The 21970-nt window shown below is 38.8% G+C and overlaps 2 protein-coding genes across 2 annotated transcripts; both read right to left on the bottom strand.

Annotated features, from left to right (window-relative positions):
* Nucleotides 1–5005: 5005 nt before the first annotated feature.
* Nucleotides 5006–10938, bottom strand: LOC131786293 (protein DD3-3-like). The gene is made up of 10 exons (XM_059103330.2): nucleotides 10787–10938; nucleotides 10360–10515; nucleotides 9497–9583; nucleotides 9073–9400; nucleotides 8753–8971; nucleotides 8199–8622; nucleotides 6819–6875; nucleotides 5746–6029; nucleotides 5573–5614; nucleotides 5006–5412 (listed from the first exon to the last, which is right to left on the bottom strand). Exons 2-10 carry the CDS (start codon nucleotides 10510–10512, stop codon nucleotides 5084–5086), a joined length of 1923 nt encoding a protein of 640 aa, XP_058959313.2. The 5' UTR covers nucleotides 10513–10515; nucleotides 10787–10938; the 3' UTR covers nucleotides 5006–5083.
* A 5074-nt stretch (nucleotides 10939–16012) lies between these two features.
* LOC131786347 (protein DD3-3-like) lies at nucleotides 16013–21761 on the bottom strand. Its single transcript, XM_059103399.2, has 9 exons — nucleotides 21609–21761; nucleotides 20785–20871; nucleotides 19466–19766; nucleotides 19128–19343; nucleotides 18662–19049; nucleotides 18065–18121; nucleotides 17308–17591; nucleotides 16687–16728; nucleotides 16013–16323 (listed from the first exon to the last, which is right to left on the bottom strand). The coding sequence occupies exons 1-9, from the start codon at nucleotides 21759–21761 to the stop codon at nucleotides 16013–16015; spliced, it is 1839 nt and encodes a 612-aa protein (XP_058959382.2).
* Between the last annotated feature and the right edge of the window lie 209 nt (nucleotides 21762–21970).

Here is a 21970-nt window from a genome sequence, read left to right on the forward strand (position 1 = left end):
AACACTTGACTCCCACACCAAAGCTACTTGCCCTCGATATAGCTTCAAAATTCTCGACAAACGGCCCAATTCACCAATTTCTTTCAAAATTAAAAAGATCAACCATGCAATTCTGGACTGTTTCGCATAATTTTGAAAATATATGGAGTGTTCTCTTTATTGAATTTTTTTTCTTAGGTTTTACTCACGTCCTCACCGATATGACGTCTGAGGTTGTTTTCATTTTGAACGTAGTCATTTCCATTCTGATTTCTAACTCGGCGTTATCACTGATGAAACAAAAGGCAGGTTAATGAATTATCTTTGAACGCAGGGAAGCTATAAATAACATTTGCTTTTGATAAAAAGTGTACGGCCGCAATCGCTAAACAATGTTTTAGTTTAATGAACATTCGCGGTTGTACGTGCCGATTCTCACAGCGGTTGCCCCATCAGCCCTTCTGTTCTTTTCTTGTATTCCAAACTTCAAAATACTGATAAAACGTATCAGCCTGTTCAACTACCTCGAGAGGCAGGCTCGCACAAGCCTCTGGTTTAAGAGATTGGCATCCTTCATTGACCCAGCACAAGTTTGTTCTGTCTGATCCTGAAAAGATACAAAAATTTCTTTAAGATGAAATGTCCAGGCACTGACAGAGAGAATCATTTTATTTCATTACCAATCCAAAGAGTTTAGTTTAAGAGAATGGATGTTCTGATACTTCATTAGCGGGTTTCAATAAACTTATGAGGAGCGATGAGGTCAATGAACCTTGCATTTTGTTCTTTTGTTCTTTTGGGAGAGGACGCGGCATCTTTTTACTACGGACTTGTCAATTTGTTTCTGCTGTGACGAGCCCTAGGAATTAAGAATGCAAAGTAAATGATAGAAATTACCGTCGTGGTTTTCACCACGAGAAATCTTTCGCGAATAAATCTTCTATAGATATATAATTAAAAGTGTTTTTTCGTTCAATCTCTGACGCTTAACGACCTTCCTTTGTTTTGCTCGCCTTTTTCCTGATCAATTAATGCTGCGCTTCCAAATGGGGCATTTCTTTGTTAATTGATCACATCGGAATTTTGTTGTCGTGCATATTTTCTATGGCCTTTTTTCCTTTTCTTTCCTTCTTCTCTCGATCTCAATGCAAAGCTTTTGACTGAAATACCATTAAACTGGTGAAAAATGAACTGTTTGTCGTGCCCGATCTTTCTTGTTAACTATGCATGAGCTGGTACAAAAGTGAATTCAACATCCTAACAATCTGTGTAGCCGTAACAGATATTGCACCATGGCTATCCTGCCTGTCCGTCTCCTTTTACTCATATTGCACGCTACTCAAGTCTAGCTAAATAGCTCAGAAAGAAAACAGCTGCTATGCGAGCGACGCCATATCTGGTCCGGCGATGCACTCCATCTATTGACCGAGTTTAACGAGTGTTTTGCCGAAGTTCAAGTGCAGCAAGTGGTTTTAAGTAATTGGGAATGTTTGTATATTTTATTTAATTTATTACAATGAATTTGCAACAGATAATTGGCGTTATTTTGGGCATGGTAACAAACATGTTTTAAGCACATTCTCAATCTTGGCTCTTCGGCCGCTAGACGAACAGTGTTAGCAAGATCTCTGGAGTTTGCCGTTTGTTCCGAGAAATTTAGCCAATCAATGTTCATTAATCTAAATATTATCCTGGTTTGAATTTGTGCTATTTTCATTGCGATAAAACTTATGTAATTTCAACGAATCGTTTTTACGATGCAGAATGTAATTCGAGATAAAAGGTTGTGGTTTTTATCAAGGACGGCTCCAAAGAAGCCATTATTTTTAATCAGCCGGTCGTTTTGACAAACGAGGCATTTCTAGTCTGAAGATATTTCAGGGTTCTTTTCCTTTTGCGAAATATGGTAGACTTGCAAGTCGACCCAGATTTTTGATTAACTACTGTCAAGGTAGTGAACGATGAATCAGTTGGTTTGTTTTCTTGGTTGGATCTTCACCAAAGTCTTTTTTTAACTGCGTGCTTGAGTTGTTGCATAAATTACGTTTTACATAGCACGATCTGCATCCAATCCAGTAACAGTATATGATACGAAATTTGCCTTAATTTCGGTGGAGAGAGTAGTTTCAAGCATGGTAGATTATGAATAGTTGTTTCATTTGACCTGCATCTGTTTGCAACGGGCAGACGTGTGTCCAGCGTTACATACATATGCTGATATTTTCGCCAGAGATGCCGCTCTAATCCCATTGATGCTTGATTAATTATTAAGCTGGTCTTCAAGTGGAATATTTAGAAGGCTGATATGCAGTATTGCTTTCTGCTTCGTCAAAACTTGTCGATTCATACAACTTCTGTTCTCCAAATAGAGAAAAAGTTAGTAGTTTTATCCAAACCCCCCTTGACCAACCAGTTCCTTCCAGCGTAACCTGCGTTTTGTCTCTTTCAAAACTATAAAGGGTTATGGATTGTAAGTAACTGAAGCTCAGTTGAAGTCACTGATTTCCTCGAAGGGAGCCAATCTCCAGTTATCTTTTTCATAATAAGAATTCCCTAAATTCAAGTGTTAAAACATTTAGGTTAGGAAATGTAATGCGGGTAAGTCCTGAAATATCGGCTCTTCGTTCGCGCGCGTTTTTGCCGTTAGGCAACCAAACCGAGCATTTCTTGTCCAAAGATCATTATAAAGTTGTTTCATACATCATGCAATATTCATAGAAAACCAACTCCTTCGTCTTTCCCTTTGCCATGCCAACGCAAATGTCTTCATGAAATTTATGAAATCAGTTAGACTTAAAGCCGAGTTAGTTATCAGGATTTTGATCTTGGATCGTGGCCAATTATTTCAGTCAATAAAATACACATGATGCATGAGTTATTTCAAAGATGAATGAGAAGAGTGGTGTAGCCGTGACCCAGAGGCCAGAGAATATTACATATTAATATGCACTTATGCACAAGTCTGTTTGATACCTTCAGTTTACTTGTAAACATCATCTCAAGTCAAGACGATCGGACTTAAATCTCCATCCCCCTTTGCTCTAAGTTCCGGTGCTTTGTCGGTTTTACTTCCCTTATGTTCATATCGGCACACAATGAATTCACCGGGTTCAATAATGCTTTTGCCAAAGTTTGTGTTATGTGGGTGAATTCGAATTATATCGCCGATGAAGAATTGTAGATATTTACTATACTTTCTTTACATTTACTTTTAGTGAAATACATTTAAAAAAGAACTGTGATAACGGCGGCACAGATGTTTCATAGCATGGTACTTGACAATCGTTGCATACACTTGCTTGGCTGTTGCTTCGCAATGTTTTCAGTTCATGACACGTCCATCTGTCAGTATTCAATAATACTTTATATTAACAAAGTACTCGACTGCTTAGGGTCACTTTTTTAGATTTAACATTTGTTTTGAGTTTTTACTAATATGCATGCAGGAATAGTGGGAATTCATCGTAGTGAAAGTTTCTCTCGTAAAATTTTGAGCTGAAATCACTGAGCCATCCCGATTGATCGGGATTATTTGGCTGGAGATATAGGGAGAGGACAAATCTACTCTCAGTACACGGGTTGAGCCGACTTGTGCCCACCCCCTGTGCCTAAAGTGCTATTGCGTAACTGCTAAATTACTCAAGTAGGGTCTCGTAGCACAAAAATAACGGCCAATGATTTTGGTGCAGTAATAATAACACTTAACAAGCCATGTAGGTGGTTTATTGCATGCGGTTCCACTTCAAGAAAATGTGCTTTGTTTTAAAAAAATAATTACGTAGACATAAAAGAAAGCTTTTAAGAAGCTTGTGAGACGAGTGTTTTTCGAGTAGAGTGCAAGCATAATATGATTTACAAAGTTAGAACGTATTGCGCAAGACGCCAAGGTTGGGTTCCAGATGTAATGTATATGTATTATGCATACAGCCACTCAGCAAGAAAGCGAGAGAGAATGAACTGCTACGGTTCTTGGTATGGGGACTCAAGACATTCACATTTACCTGGTAACAAAACAGGAACCTATGACTAAAGTTAAGGCGGTTTATTTTGGAATAATAACATATCCCTAGGACTCCCTTCCACCACATTCAAGTTTTAAACTGATGAAGTAAAAACGCCTAAAGCTATGGTGCTTGTTACAGTCTGTGGTTTTGCTTGTTCGCTTGGATTCCTCTCTTCTTTAGGCTATTTTCAACGCCATTTAAATGTTTCCAAATTAATCTCAAGTAGTTTTAGATAGCTCTTTTCTTTGTATCATTTAGAAGCTGATTATTCTCTCACCAAAATTTTCAATGAGTGACTTGTAAAACGTTTGCCACCCTTAAGAAAAATTAGATCGTGATTACCTGCCATTGAAATCTTTGATATAATTACGGATGCCTGGAAATATCCACTACGTGAGATTTTTTTTCCTTATGTGTCACGAATTGGCTCTCATCGTCCTTTTAAAAAATTGTTTGACCAACCTGCTCCCTCACCGGCATCGCGAAACAAAGTAAACGAGCAAATTCCGTGCAGGAGTCTACCGATTTACTTATGACTTTCCCGCATCACTGTTCTGCCGTTTAAAATTTGATAGTACTATAACCAGAATCCAGCCTTCACTGGGCAATTTGTTCGAAGGGAAGAACGAAAAAGCTGAGAGATCAACAGAAAAAGGAGGGTAATTGACGAGCAGCCAAAACGCTAATCAAGTTAATTCCAAAGGACTGGAGATCTACAGTACGAGCCTGCCATTAATTTGCTTTCAGTTTTTTCGAACTACTTAAATTTCAGTTGAGTTGGATCTGATCAAGGGGTTTTGGTTTAGTAGACACATTTACCGTGATCGTGAGTTTCGTGATCGTGGGTTTTGTGACCATGCACAGACTCTATTCAGGGGACGGATGCAGCCTTATCCGTGAGCGTTACATCGACATCCGGGTAAGACAAAAAATTGAGGGTGAGGAGTAACTACATGACGTACCTAAAACGTAACAATAAAAAATAACAATAAAAACAAAGAAAAAGTTGGACGAACTTGTTCTTCAGTTCGAATGCCTTGTCAGTTTTTTATTTGAGAAGCATTACTTGCTCTGTATTTTTAGAGCTATTCACTGAGGTATTATTCAGGAGTAGTTTTAGCTTCATTGACTGTTATCTGTCCTATGTGACGTCGGTTAGAGAAATTGTTATTGCGCGTGCCCATGTAACAGTATGTCCCGGGCTTCGTGATGCGGAAGCATGGCGGGTTGCAAGAGGCCGGGGCGTTGTTCAGTTGAGCCTGCAGTGTTTTTCCACCAGTGTAACAGCCCTTGTTAAGGTGAACATTTAACTTGGCGGCATCAAATTCGTCGACATGGTCAACTACTTCAAGAGGAAGGCTGGAACACGCTGCTGGTTTGAGAGATTGGCATCCTTCCTTTATCCAGCACACGTTGGTGCGATCAGTTCCTGAAATGATGAAATGAAATGGAAAATTATTTAGGGCGATGTACTTATCAGATTTACTCCACTCAGCTGTGTTTTGCTAAAAAATTTTCAATTTTGAGCTTTTTAAGTTTTAAAGTTAGTTGTGTGCCTAAATAATTCATATGTGCGATATTTTTCTCACGTGCTGTTCCCTCTCCAGCATTGTTCTGATTATTGTTGGAGCCTGCCGATAGAAGCAATAAATAGGTAAATAATTAGATACACAATGAAATAACGAAATTGAAAATGGATAAAAAGAATGAAAATACGACTGAGGCCACAAGAGTTCGTATGAAATAGATTGTTCCTTCTCACCGGACCAGACGAAACACACCACATCCTCTGTTGTAACAGTAAGGCGTTCAGGATAAAAGCGATATTCCATGGCAGGATACGCCTGCACTATGTTTCCTCTCTTGCCCATTCCATTAATGTAATAGATGTTGCTATGCTGAAATTTCATGGGCAGTTTGCTGCGTGGTTTAAGGATGATCACATGACTTCTATCCTGGAATGTTCTGCCGAGCTGGGCAGTGTTCAAAGCGATTTGAAGATCGGTCTTATGGTCAACAGCTTTTGTTTTCGGATTATTTTTAATCCTGAGAGGAAAATAATAAAATCAATCGATCTGGTCTTTTTGTGAGTCTGACCAATTCGTCGTAACGTATTGGACGCATCAATTTACCAAGGTATAATTAACAATTGGTTCATACGTCAGCGTGCGTTCATCGAGATATGAAGCACGCGGGAAGTTTGAAGAGCACGAAAGATGCGAAAGAGTTGCTCAAGGCGTAGCTGAGAGCAACTCTAGCTTCTGAGTGCTCTCCAAACTTCCCAAGTGCTTCATATCTCGATGAACGCACAGATGACTTAGGAACCAATTGTTTTATAACATTTTCAACCCGATGGAAATTTTTTTTCTCGAGGGATTTGTTTGCTGAGCGTGCACAATAAGAATATGAAGCACGCTCGCGCAATTGAATTTGAGTAGACAAATTTACAAGCTATGTTATAATCCAATTTGAATCAAGTCCCAGTGCTCTTGTTGCCTTTCCGTTAGTTTTTATTTCATTCGCTTTCGTGGCATTTTCATGTCGAAGGAGCGTACAGAGAAGCCATCAGATCAAAGACTGAATGAATGCTCGTTCATTTAGACTATGTTAACAATATGTTGTTGTTCTAAACAGAAGAAAGTAGAGCGCTCTCCAGTTGATCATATAGCTAGTAAATGGTAAGTGCTACACGGCTGGGTCTTCAATCATTCAGGAAAATAAAAATGTCATATTTACAGTTCTGTTATCAGGTTCACCTAACACCTCGGGGATACTGAGATAACAATTGGGGGACATACTTGGTGTAGTGGTCAAATATATTCAGTGAGTACTTACTCGTTATTGTTCTTAGCAGTGAACTCACGTGGTACATCACTGGTGGTTATATTATACCTGTCAAAAGAGTGAACGCCACTTAACGTTTCAAAATTGGTTCAACTACGAAACCCAGTTCTGAGCTAACATAGGTTTTTTTAGAAAGAAGATGTAACGTTCTTGAAAAGTTTCATCTTTAGTATGGGAACTCTTTAAGGGGGCTCCATAAGATTTTTGTTTATAGTTGGCGCGCGCGCCAGCGTAATGTTTTTCCAGAAAATTTTAATATGTTCGCTTTATCAAGGTCATTAAAAGCCATCAAAAGGCAATGAGCAAGGTTCAAAGTATCGTTTGCTGTAGTAGATATTATCAAAATGATTTTTGTTATTAAGCTAAGGCTCCACAAAGGGAGGCGCTCGTCAGCGATAATTTGGCTTTGTCTCTGACTTTCATAAATTTGCTGCGGTGAAATCTCTCAAAATTTTCTCCATTTGTGAAAATTATCCTGCCGATCATTAAAAAGTCTAAAAAAATAGGGGTTAGTAAGGCAGTTTCCTCGCTATTTGCAATTTTGTGTTTTCTTCCTCGATCTCAAATTTGGTCTTATGAATTTTTTTTTATCAACAGGCACTAGGAAGGGTACAAGTATGTTTAACGGTCCAGAAAATTTGAGGAAATTCCACAGAAGGAAACGCGATAAATCTTACTCGAGAGATCCTTATTTTCTTTGTCGCAAAAGTTTACGTAATGGAATAGAACTTCACCAAGATCGGTATTTGAGCATGCGTAGACTTTCGAATCTGTCGCATTTTGGCAATCTTTCCCACGGTGTTTTCTTTTCGGTTGACCTTTTTTCCAGGCGTACAAGGCCAATGAATATTACGGGTGCAGTTGTTGGAAACCCTAGATTAAAGTGTCTTTAACACCGAGCCGCCATAGCTCGTGCTATGTTCGGACCCAGATCTTGCACGGTCACAAAATCTATGAAGCCTCCTTAAGTTGGGAGCAACATAATGAAACAATTTTAAGGCGGCAATAGGAAATAAAATTTCACCAAAAGCTTATAGGTCGTCCTAGCATGATTGTGTGCTGAAGGGCAAACATGTAGCTGTCCCGACTTTATATGATGGGCTGAAGGCTTTGTACTTCTTGTGAGCAATCATTTGCGCACCGGATCTGGGATTACCTGTTTTTTTTTCGATGAGGTGATTCGGGCTCGATGTGGTACATGAAGGGATCTTAGAATGAACCCCACCTTTTCTCCCTCTCTAATACGTATGGAAAGAAAAAAAATTATCACGATGCAAGCCCTGATATACAAAATTCTGCTTCTTGTTTTCAACACCCCGTCGCCTTACTTCCATCGCACGCTTAGAGTCAAATGATGATTAGTTGTCTCACCTGATTCGTAATACACAGCGTTGGGTGGTGTTTGTTGGAAAACAAGGAACCTTCCACTTGTAGGACGAAAACTTTCCTTCCATGCTCATTCCGTTATGATTAACGACAGTGGATGGGGCGTAGATCACTTCAGGAGGCTTGTGAACAAGAACAAACTGCTCCTTTTGATCAGCTCCTTGAGAGATCTTGTGTGGTTCGTAAGGAATGCCTCTCGCCAATTTCATTTCGCCCACATTATGACAAGTGCTCAACAAGCCAGCAGTTTTCTCAACATAATTCGCGATGAACTTTGTCCAGGTCCCTCCAGCCGCCTTGCATTTCTTTGAGGTGATGTATTTTGCGACACATTTTTCACCTTTAAGGTTATAGTTGTTCCGTGGACAGTCTTCATTTCCGGCAAGCTTGGTAGGCATTATACACAAGTCTAAAACATGAGATTTAGAGGAAAATTTCAAATGCATTTGCCCTTTTGTTACCATTTTAGTGATGACGAAAGTCAGTCAATGTTGTGTTGTATTGTACTCATAAAACCGTTCAGATCAAGCCTGACTTACATTTGTGTCCATAGTGAGGGCTGTTTACGTATTCTTTCATTAGTTGCTCGGTCTTTTTATCGCTGACCATGATAGCAATGTCCCTCCAAGGGGTAGGGCCCCAGTAAGGGTAGTAATCGCGTTCCTCCGGAACCTCCAAGCCCCTCCTTGTCCCTGCGGCATTTTGTCGCGTATAAATCGGTAGATCACCTTTAAGTTGTTGGTCAGCAGTGAACAAACCTGGAGTATGAGCAAAAGTGTCATTACTATAAGGAGAGTGACTAATGAGAGTCATTTTTGTATCAGCCACTTCGGTATTTCAGTTTGTTTAAACCTCTTACCTTTGTTTCTCTCTCTCCGATAATACGCCTGATAATAGTTGGCTGGTTCGTGAAGTCCTCTGTCTCTTCTTATGTAAGCATTCTCTCGCGCGTTTTTCGAAAATGATTGAGTGGTAAGAGTCTGCCCATTACGAATTGTATGATATTCAAATTCTTTGTTCACGTCGTTGGTTGCCATCTTGCCCTGTGGATAAGGCTGACACATGTACTGTAGAATAACTTGGGTTTCTACCATGTCATTGGTACCTGGTCCAGTTCCGTGTTGGTTTGTCCACATGATATCAACTTCGGTTTTTGCCTTAGCATCGCATCCACTCATGTAATATTCCTGATTGGATCATTTAAAAAAATATCAAGCATAAGAAAAAAAAGGCAAGAGAGCAAACAAAAAGACAACTGCTAACAAATGATAAACGAGTTTTACCTGTGGCAGCTGTCTGAACTCTTGAATGTTGTCGCCAGGGTTGCTATCCAAACTGTCGCCGACATTGTAACCAGCCTTACCATTATTCTTAGAAAGAAAGAAGACGAAGGAATCATTTATGAACTGAATTACTCTTGTCCCCTATTATTATATAGTTAAATCTCTTTTCAGACTGGGTTTACCCTTATGTCTAAATTAAATAACTACGAGGTTAAAACTTCTGCAAAGGTCCATTGGGCTAATTTCATTTCCCTCTTCTATTAGATATTTTACTTTTGTATGCTTTAAAAATTTCACTTTTTTCTCTGTTACCTTAAGCGAGAATCTAAAAGTAGCACTGACGAAAATTTTACAGCCGATCATCGGTGTTGTACAAGTAGTTTCTTAGCTTTCCAAGCTAGTCGTTATTCAGGTTTGCTTTTTAACACCAGCAGCAGTAACACTATTGGCCTTTATTCTTCTCTGAATATCATGGTAGATACTAACCGACCCATTTTTTCAAGGAAAGCAAACAACAAAATTAATAAATATACTCTTCCCAGAAAAATTAACTCTGTGTCTTAAAACAGATGACTTTGTGATAGAAATTGGTCAGTTTATCATCTTATTTGACCTGTGCTGTACATATCATCGGAAAGTTTGGGCAAAAAACAATTAGTAAGCGAATGGGTGCTTCCAAGATTTTCCTGATCTAAGCTGCTTCATGTAGTTACTTCTTGTATTTTCTTTTTGCTTGTTTGGCCGACCGACCAATCAGTCGACCACTTTAACGAGTAGGATGGTAATGGGGAACAAAACATGTTTGAGGGATGGCCTAAAAAAAGGTTACCGTGATGAAAAGCGAGTATGTAATGGCACTGTACCTGTGAATCAAACAGTCTGTTCGCGTTTCTGACGTTATCTTGGTTGCCGTTCAAGCGATTGTTGGATCCTGGTGGAGCATGCAAGTACATGTCCGATATACAAGGCTCGATTAGAGTAGCCATAAGGCAGCCCCAAACAAAAATGGTCTTCATGACCTGTATGAAAGCCAAGATCAGTGTTAACGAGAAAAATGCGGAAAAAAATTGGGTATACCTAAGTTTTAGCTCAGTTCAGGTTGTCATGGTAGCATATTTTTTCGTTGTCATGACATCTCAGCTATTTTTGTGGTACATGCAATGCAAGCGTTGTTTAGCGATCACATGCCTTACTTTTAGGTTACTTTGACTCACAGAAAGAGTCATGAAAAGTATTTTAAATGATTACTGGTCATTACTAATTGTACGATAATTGAATATCATGAAATACCTCTTAGTTCTGTCTACCACTTGAAGCTGTTTCTTGTTCAGCAACCTTTAGAATTTAATTGCGCGGAGAACTCAACTTGTTGATGGCTTTGATTAAACTGGCCTAAAATGACCTTAGCCGTTCAGTTCTAAGTGGAAACACGCAGCTGATGCCAGTTTGAAACAAATCACTTGCTGGGCAGACCTCTGTGTGATTGATAAGACAATAAATGAAGGAAACAAAGGCAAATTCGACCATAGAGCAGCAGAGGTGATCAAAATGTAACTTTAAAATGAAAAGAGTGGCTTTTTGCCGCCGATCTTTTTTTAAAAATGCCTTATTTTAATTTTATATTCAAGGTGATACTCAAAAACCTCCTCAGTAGCCTGTCCAAGAAAACACACAACTTTTCGGCACGTGCATGTGTCAGTAATTACACTGCTATTTCTGTCACAAAGAAGAAAATTTTTTCCGCATTTAACATCCGTATATGAATATTATATCTTAGACACAGCTGGAGGTTACTTAACCATAAAGCTTAACAATGGGTACTGCGGAAAATTTTAAGGCTAAACGCGTAAACAAGAATTGTTTTTATATGATAAACAGCCATAACCGCAAATCCGGAGGTATAATATTTAATTGAGTAACTGAAGGTTTTATAGAGCTCACCATACAGAGGGTCTCTAATAGGTTTTTCGGGATCAGGGATTGGGCTTATTTAAAGGCCGGGATCTAAGAATTTAAAGTAAGAAGGGAGCGAGATGCGGGATTGCTATTATGAACGGGACACGGGATTCGGGAAATAATCACTTAAACGAACCGAGTACCGGGATGTCCGTTGACGAGAATTTAGGAAGAAATTGATCTTCTCAGTCATGCATACAGGCTCTCTAGTATTCAAGAGGCGGTCGGGTTACTCAGCGGCACTCTTCAGTAATTGCCCGGGAATGAAAATTATATCAGAAGCGAAGTTGCCAATTTATCAAAAATCCTCAGTGGCCCACGGAGCTCGTGTAGAACGTGGTCTGCTGCGTCAATTGAAATGCTTAACAGCGTTGAAAAGCCTCCAGCAAGTCTCAGAATTATACCGATGTGATGCTCTTAACCTGATGAGTTACATGACACTTCAAGAGCAGAATTGTGTTCAGTTTATTTGTCTTTATGTCCGTTGTTAAGGAACTACGGGATTGCCGTGACCTTTTGTTTTTCATACACTTGTTGAAATTGTTTTTCGTTTCTTTGATACTGACCTGCCTGTACCTATACGTTTGTCCGTGATCGAATTTAATGAAAGGAAGTCGCTACCGTGACTATCGTGAGTTATCCGTGCAAAACTTTGAAAACTTCTTAATTAAACAATATCATCATTTTGGTGAAAAGAGATAAACTCATGCCTGACGGTAACTATAGAAATCAACGGATCAATGCTGGTTAAGAAAATTATCACCCACCGGAAAGGCCCTTCTAGGTTTAGGAAATGAGCGAAGACAAAATTGTATGATCGGGATCGGGATTGGCCGGTATAAGCCGTCGGGATTACGGGATTGAGAGAAAATTTTAGTCGGGATCGCGGGATTGAAGAACCCTATTGGCGATCCTCCATACAGTCTGATAGCTGTTTGTTTGGACATGAAAATCAAAACTATGATTTTATAGATAATTGTCATTTGCACACAAAACCGGTAAAAGATCGGCTGATTTAAAGTGCTCTGCCGGAGGGACGTATGTACTGTAGAACATAGAAGCTTTCCGCATTCCGCGATAGTGACTAAAATGAGGGGTTATACAGTACCTCTTAAATCTCGTTGTACTGACCAAAATCTGTTTGCTCGTGTCGAATGGATAACTTGACAAACTCTTGTAAAATAAAATGTTTATATTTGTGACATCAAAAGATATGCATTCCCGCGATTCCTTTTCTTGCTGTACTGACACGTTGAACGGTTAGATTAATTAGCCTCGTACTACGTCTCAGGAACCTTGATTTATAGTTGATAGAAAATATCATACGCATTTTCTTCGTTCTTTCCTTGTGGTATCTTTGGAGGTAATGAAGAATAGCTAAATGAAGATTTCAAATAGCGAGTTGGCTCAAATCTTTGTTGCACTCAGATAACATGAAGCAATAGGTGCACAATCTTCAGGAACACTTGACTCCCACACCAAAGCTACTTGCCCTCGATATAGCTTCAAAATCTCTGACAAATGGCCCAGTTCACTAATTATTTTCAAAATTAAAAAGATTTACCATACAATTCTAGACTATTTCGCATAATTTTGAAATATATGCAGTTTTTTCTTTCTTCATTTTTTTTCTTAAGTTTAAGTCACTTCCTCACCGATATGACGTCTGAGGTTGTTTTCATTTTGAACGTAGTCATTTCCGTTCTGATTTCTAACTCGGCGCTATCACAGATGAAACAAAAGGCAGGTTAATGAATTATCTTTGAACGTAGGGAAGCTATAAATAACATTTGCTTTTGTTAAAAAGTGTTCGGCCGCCATCGCTAAACAATGTTTCAGTTTAATAAACATTTGCGGTTGTGCGTGCCGATTCTCTCAGCGGTTGCCCCTATCAGCTCCTCTGTTCTTTTCTTGTATTCCAAACTTCAATTACTCCTCAAGCTTCCCTTTAAATGCACTTTAACCTAATTTCTTAGTTGAAAACTGAAATACAGACAACATCCCACCTTGAACTGAGTAGTTGGAACATCGCTCAACCATACAGCAGATGTTACGACATGCGTACTGCCGCTTTTCTTTTCTGATGCAATGTTGAGTCTGTCAAGCATCCTCTTAATCGAAAGCTCAACTGCTGGTTGGTTCAGATTTGTTTAAATTCTTCCTTCTGCATAAAATGGCTTGTTATGTGAACGAACACTTGAGTTTCACCTCGTGGTCAATTAAAATAGTTTTTCTTATCAGTTTCGTTCTTTGGAACACAATGATGAGTGCTGTACTGCAATTATTTCTAACATTTTGGGCATTTTTATCAATGTAATAAAGGAAGGGAAATGGGTGCCATGCTATTCGATTCATTTTGACGATGAAAAACGTGTTTAAGGGTCTATTGATACGCGCTGAACAACTTGTATGTTCGTCCATCAAAATACTGCCGCTACACTACTTCCGTACATAAATCCCAAAGCGCCCCAGATAGTAGAAGTAACATTGTGCGTTTTCCTTTTCGTGTACAAATTACAAACAGCTTCAGTCTTAATTCTCCAAGGTATCATGTGCCCCCCTTGCATTGCTTGAGTCATTCAAGAGAAGGAAGATCAGATGATAACTGCGCTTCAGTTGTTCTTCGTCATTTTGCTTAACAGCGGCTTGATGATGCCAACATAGACCGTCGTTTTAGCTGTCATTCCCTTCGACAGGTTGGGCTGAGGAAGTTGATAAGTATAAACTATCTGAACAAGGAGCTCGTACAGGGACTTCATCTTTTGTTAGTAATGGTACCGAATCCTAGTCACCATAAATATTTCAACCTGTCTATTTCTGTTGTTTATCTTTTTGCTTTTTGGTAAAATAAACAACTACGTCCCAGCGGAGGCCCATTAACTAAAGTTTGGTGGCTTGGTATCTCAAGTCCTAATCAACGATATAACCAACAATGTTCATTTGAAAATCTATTGTTATTAATTCGGCTTGTATCTTGGGGCCTTGTTCATCGCGATTACATAAAATGTTCTAATCGTTTTGAGAAATGTCCACTATATAACACTGCCGAAAAGAGGCTTTCGAGTTTGAGAATGTAATATCTGATAGTGGGGGCTCCTTCGAAGGATCGACAACGTGATGCAGCAACTTCTTATTTTAGTACGAACAACACATTATAAACTGAAAGTAAAGATACCGATGAAAACCCTTTATAATAATGAAATCAGTATCAATTTAATACAATTTACAGGGCTCAAAATAATTTTCCGGCTGGAGCTGATCAAGATGTCTCGTCAAAACTACTTTTTCTCGGATGTAATCCACATATCCATTACGTCAAATCTCGATAAATCCCATCCTCCTCTCCCCCTCCTCTCCCCCTCCTCTCCCCCTCCTCTCCCCCTCCTCTCCCCCTCCTCTCCCCCTCCCCCTCCCCTTCTCCTTTCTACAAAACGAGAATATTAACCATGCTTTTATTGTACATGAGACCTCGAAATAGTTCGTGACAGGAAAAGTGATGCAGTGGTAACACTTGTAAGTTTGTGCATACAAGTATCACTTCAGTACACGGTTTAACATTTATACCAACAGAAGTTGTGAAGGTGATAAAGTTGAGGCTTGCTTGCTTGCTCATAAGCGAACTTACAAGTAGAATTCATATGAACCAATGATTTGATACAATGCAAGATTATATTAACTTCGTATTAACCGAACGCAAAGGTTATACATCGGAATATTGGCCCGAGGTCGTGGCAGTACGTGCCGAGCGCAAAGAGGTCCGTAGAAAAACCACCAAAGACCAATAGAGAGGTAGTAAGTAGTTTATAAAATGGCACTCGGATAAAACTTGTTTATTTTGAATTTGTAGCTATTGCAAACAAAAGCACAAGGCATATGACCGTTTCCGTGGAAATGATCCATGTGGACGTTGAAAATTACAGAGGAAGCTTATATGAAGTCACACTCTAGATGGCTAATTTTGTAATACTTTGAGATCATCACGCGATGAGGATTTCACCATATACCTTACACTTGCGCAAGGAGAGAGGTTTATCGGTATCTTTAATAACACATTTCGCGGTTATTCAAACAAAAACTTGCGGTTCCCTCGTATCAACATTATCTAAAACCAGTTATGATAAAACAGCCGCTAGAAAGCGTTGATCTCTTTCAAAATCGATTTTTTTGGACGTCGAAACAACCTTTCGCCATATATTTCCTTCTAGCAACTTGGAATTTTCCCCCCTTGGCGATCCCACAAATATTTGCGCAAACACAAGGATCCGATCACTGACAACTAATTCATGAAATTCTTCTTCATATGCGTTAACAACCGTAAAAAAATTTCAATCAGACCAAAGGAGTTCACCCGACAAAACTTATTCTAGAATAGACATTCTCCGTTTAACAGCTGTTATTTTAGCCCTGATATGGTAGAAAAAACTGATACCCAACAGTATTAGCTGTAATAATCCCAATCAACTATCTAACGGCAATCAAGAAAAATAAGCCGGGGAAACCATTCCCTACGATGTAGGAAAGCTGATTCCTAACAGTCTTACCCCCAGTTACCGAACTACTTTAATTAACGGTAATCTGTCCCATGTGACGGCGGTTGGAGAAGTTGTTATTGCGCGTGCTCATGTAACAGTATGTCCCAGACTTCGTGATGCGGAAGCAAGGCGGGTTGCAGGAGGCTGGGGCGTTGTCCAGTTGAACATTCAATTTATTTGGGTTACCGCTGTAGCATCCAGTGTTGAGGTGAAGATTCAACTTGTCGGCAGAAAACTTATCAGCCTGTTCAACAACTTCAAGAGGCAGGCTCGTACAAGCCTTTGGTTTAAGTGATTGGCATCCTTCCTTTACCCAGCACACGTTTGTTCTGTCTGATCCTGAAAAGATACAAAAATTTCTTTAAGATGAAATGTCCGGGTGCTGACAGAGAGAATTGTTTTATTTCATTGACCATCCCAAAGAGAATCAATGAAGCTTTGGGTTTTCAGTGTTCAATTAAGATTCTTTAAAGGAATGAAATGTACACTTTGAGGGTTCAGATCTAAGCAAGACAACATTTTTTTTTTATCCCACAAGAACGCATACAGTCGAACACCTGTTCTGTGGAACCTGTAGTTAACGGTCACCTCACTATTCCCCGTGGGTGACCGCTAAATACCGATTCGATTGTAATAATGTTTACTTTCTATTCACATTAATGCTTAATCTCCATGGAGCAAATTTTCATCAAAATTACTCACTTTTTTTCCCTTGGCCCTCATTATCTGGATTATCGTTGGAACCTGAAGAAGGGATTGGAAACGAAAAATTAACTCTCTGACTGTAATTATGATTATTGAGTGAAGTTGAGCTAATTCTGTCCGAATTTGACGATAAATAATTTATGTGGAAAATGATGGATTTCTTTTCGCTAATGAATTCAGTGCTGAGTCTATAACTTCAAAGTTCGATGATGGCTTGAGAGAATGCTTTGGCTGATTTTCCTACCTTTGATGCCTTCAACATACGACTTAGCTGCCTCACCACTCCAATTCACTTGCATAAATATTCTCATTTTACTCTGGACTCTAGCGCACGTATTATAATATGTATCATAGTAGCTATGGTTACGGTCTTTGAGCATTTTGAAAAAATTCGCCTAAACTTCTTAAGTCCTCCATTTGTAATTCGTAACAATCTGTGAATTTTAATTTTCCATCTCCACTGTTTTTACATTTCAGAAAAATTTTTTGCGGTTTCCCTCGTGCTGAGGTTTTTATGTCAGAAATCTAGATAAATTACCATGACGTGACTTCAGTATCAAACCTTAAAACACAAAACATTCCGCTCCACGGTAACTACGTTACTGCAAACAGACTCACCTGACCAAGCGAAGCACAAGACATCATTTCTAGAAACAGTGATACTTTCAGGGGTAAAGCGATATTCCATGGCTGGGTAAGTCTGAACGATGTTTCCTCTCTTTCCCATTCCTCCGATGTAGAAGATTTTGGAATTCTGGAATTTTTGAAGCAAAGAGCTTCTTGGCTTGAGGTGGATTACATGTGATCTGTCCTGGAATGTACGACCCAGCTGAGTGGTGTTCAAGGCTAGTTGAAGTTTGGTTTTGCCGTCAACAGCAAGTGTTTTGGGATTATTCTCTTCGCTAAAAAGGCAATAATGTTTCACGATTTTATTGCTGTTCCTTAACCTCACTTGGATGTGTCGTAATAAAATTACCCATAAGGCTCGGTGATATTCTTATGATCCCCTCTCACTGGCAGTTAATTGGCATTTAATTTTCCATAGTCCCCCCCTTGACCGCTTAACTAATAGAAGCCATAACACTGACTGATTATTTTACACCCATTCAATAAAGTCTTAATACAACCTAATATCGACAAGGTATACTTAACCCTTTATTAATTGATGCATAAAGTTTGCGAAGGTGGCTTAAAATAAAACAAACAAAAAAAAAAACAAAACAAAACGAAAACAAGGAAACAAGTAAACAAAAAAGCAAGGAGAACTTGTTACAAAATTAAAAACTGAAAGATATTTCAGCAGAGAATTCGATATGCATAAAGAGGAAATTCCCAGCTTTTACTCTGAACATAATCAGTCCTCCTGTTTACTCACCCATCGTTATTTGAAACAGTAAACGTCCTCGGTACATCTTTTGTTGTGATGTTATATCTGTCAATTTAAACCAGCATGTCACAGTTAATTATATGAAAATGTAATGAAAATGTAGGAAAAAAATTATAATGACCGAAGAGAAAACAGAAAACTTAAGATTCAGGCCTTCTTCCACACAGGTCAGAGTAACAAGTTCAGGATGGATGCAGAGGAAGCAATAGTCGAAGGAGGTCACCCCGCCACTTGCTTAGCGCCAGGGTTTCAAATTACTTTGGAGACGATTTGGAAACGCCTCTTGTTTTGTTGGTATAAAGAATCGCTCAAGTGTTGCATAAAAACCAAACTAATACGCACCTTTCTTGCATATGGTTGGGAATGGAAAGGAGGGGCATATGAATGCTAGGAGACCTATTCAAAATCATGATTTATTTTCCGTGAGCCTTCCTTTATCTGCGTTTGTTACCTCGATTTAACCATTTTACCAGGTTGCAATGGAGGAACTCCATTAATGATCACATCTACCATACTTGTTTCAAAATTCGTATTCGGATCTCGTAACAGATCTAAATAAAAAAATTTAAACTTGACTTTTCTTACCTGATTCTCAACACGCATCGTTGTGGAGTGTTTGAAGGAAAGTGAGGAATCTTCCATTTGTATGAGGAGAACTTCCCGTCCATGTTCATGCCATTGTGATTCACAACTGTGGATGGTGCGTATATCACCTCAGGGGAGTCTGCCAGTACAAGACCTTGCTTGCCCTCTCCAGTACCCTGTGTTATCAGATGAGGCTCATACGCCACACCCTTGTCCTTAGATCCGAACTTTTCTATGAAGTTTGTTTGTACTTGGGTCCAACTGCCTCCTGCGCCTTGGCACGAATCCTGTGTAATGAACCTGGCCACACATTTTGCGTTTCGTTTGTTCTTTTGAGGCACTTTTGGACAGAGAGTTTTTGCGACACCATCATCTATAATGCACAACCCTGAAAGTTAACCAAAGAGCGTCATTTTTCAACATACAATCGTGGACTCTTATGAGGGGAAGTATTTGAAAAACTTACATTTTTTTCCGTAGTCTCTATTCACATGATCCCGCATAGCACTTTTTGTAGTGCTGTCACTGACCAAGATAGCAATGTCCTTCCAGGGGGTGGGGCCCCAGTAAGGATAGTAATCACGTTCCTCTGGTACTTCAAATCCCCTTCTCTTCCCATCTGGGTTCTGCCTGGTGTAAATTGCACTGTTACCTTCTAGGTCTTGATTAGCGGTAAACAAATCTGTGAAATGCAATATCTGAGGCTAGAAATGTTTGAATTCTTTGTTAAAGTGTGATTAAAACTTAATCGGAAAAAGTAAGAAGTGAGTTGAGAGGAATATTGACTCTAATAGAAAATGCCACCTTTGTTTCTTTCTCTGCGCCTATAGGTTCTGTAGTACTCTAAGGGCTCATGCAATCCGCGTTCCATTTTCACTTCATTATTTTCTTGTGAGCCGGCATTGAAATTTTGCTTGTCCCGTTCTTCACCATTTCGAATGTTGGGATACTTATATTTAGACTCTGTAACTTCTTGACACATGTATTGCAGGATGATTTGTGATTCCACTATGTCTGCACTCTCTGTTCCGGTTCCATGTTGATTTGTCCACATAATTTCAACCTCAGTTTTTGCATTCTCTTTACTGCCGCTCATGAAAAATTCCTTTGGTTCAAGAAAAAAAGGACCTATTTATGAACTATTTGGCGAGAAAAAAAAATTAATTAGGGAATAATACATGGGCGCACGTGGATATGGAATTTCTCTTCGAGTGTTCCACTTGATAGCCTACGAGTGAGCGCATAGAACGAGTGAGATGTCGAGTTGAACACTAGAACAGAAATTTCATATCTACAAGCAACCATGTATTATTTTGTTTATCGTATAAACACACCAACCCTTTACTGACAAGAAAAGTCACGACTTTACTCATGAATGAAAATATAAGGCCGGGATCGACAGTCCCTGAATACGAATCGTAAGATGCGTTTGCACTAAAGCTCAAGATGAAAAAGTGCGTTGAATCGTTACTAAAACAACAATGGGCGTGATTTTCAATATACAAAGTTTTCATCCTGACCAAGTGACGCTTTCAGCAGCTGATTGGCGATATCAAACAGACGTGAAAAACTATCGTATTTTTTCACGTGTGTTGTTTCGGCTTTTTTCAGTGATGGAAATCTTTGTATAATACCTTAGTTTATTTGCTAATATGTTTTAATATTCCTGGCTAAAAAACAGGATATCTTCACCGCGGTTTTAACTCAGACCTCGGTTTTGATAATTCATGATATCATGTTCGACCTCATCCAATAATTGCCTATCACGCCTGGCATGGATTTGAACATTGTGTGCCACTGCCCAATCTAGGGCACGATTTTGACGCCATTTCTGTGAAATTGCTTATTTAACTTCGAATGCAGCAGCTCCTAATGCCGTTTGTTTTCTTTGTTGATCATTACTTGTAATGTATTTTGATTTCGCTTATGGTTTCTCTAAATATGCTTGCAAAACCATGGAAACTTCTAACGCAGTGTCAGGATCAACTGCTGAGTAGGACATGATTGGCACTTGGTCATAAATATATATCAATGTATATGATGGGTTGGCGGCAAAACAGGCTGATTACTCTAATGAGGATAAGAGTCTTAAGAGTATGCATTAAATTGAAAATATATCCAACCAATGGAAGCTGCCTGTCTTTCGGTATTTTGTTCCTGGTAGTGCCAGTTCCGCTGTCTCCAACGTTGTAACCGCCCTTACCATTGTTCTAAAAGAGGATAATAAAGAACTGATTAAGATAAAAGGGAACAACACCAAACAATAGTTCCAGCAAGCGACTGAGTGTGTATATTTTATTTCAATTTAAATTTTTAAATAAAGATGACTTCCTCTAATTGAGAATTCTGTCTGATCTCATTATCTGACTGATGGAAATATTTCGAAATTATTTGGAGAAGTTTTATGTTAATTAGTTCTGGGCGAGGGGTCTCAGTCTGCTAAAGTAAAGCTATGCAACGTCATTGTATCTTGAATTTACAGATTGGCTTAGTTGCTAGAATAGATCTTCGAAAAATAATCCTTCAAAGACAAAAACCACAAATAATAAGACAAAATGAATAATTAGAATAAAAATAAAGATAATATATCTATATATATATTATATATATATTTATACTCTATATATGCTATATAAATGATACATATAAATATATATATATATATATATATAGTGTCTCCTTTTGATGAGAAAACAAAAGGTAAATATATTTAATGCACATTTTCAAATTGCAACGTTTTTGACAACGGATGTGTATATATATATGTGTGTGTGTGTGTGTGTGTGTGTGTGTGTGTGTATGCATGCTTAGTGTAGTGATCAGTAATCATGCCTGATCAAAAGGGAAATGTTTCCACGGGACGTTTGAATCCAGTTTAAGTAGCGGAGTCGGTTATCTACAGGCATGCGCAGTATACGACATCAATTGCATGCTTCGTGACACCCACCTGAGAGTCGAAAAGCCTGTCATCTTTGTCCACGTTTTCCTTGTTCCCGTTCAATCTATTGTTGCTTCCAGGAGGAAAATGAAGATATACATCCGCCCAACAGAGATATAAGAACGTTGACAACGCGAAACCAAAGGTCAATATGATCTGCATATTTCTGACGAATGAAAATAACCGCTCTAACTAAGATGATGGCTTTATCAACTTCTAAGATGCTATTTTAAAATCATCAAGTTAAGGATTTTCACTTTAACAATAGGTTAAAAATTAGAGAAAAAGATGTCAGTAAAAGTATAATAAATGAAAGGTGGATGAAAATCACTGAAACTGATCTTACAAAACCTTCATCCACTTTTTTTATT

Source organism: Pocillopora verrucosa, chromosome 1, assembly GCF_036669915.1.
Source record: "Pocillopora verrucosa isolate sample1 chromosome 1, ASM3666991v2, whole genome shotgun sequence".
NCBI lineage: Eukaryota > Metazoa > Cnidaria > Anthozoa > Scleractinia > Pocilloporidae > Pocillopora > Pocillopora verrucosa.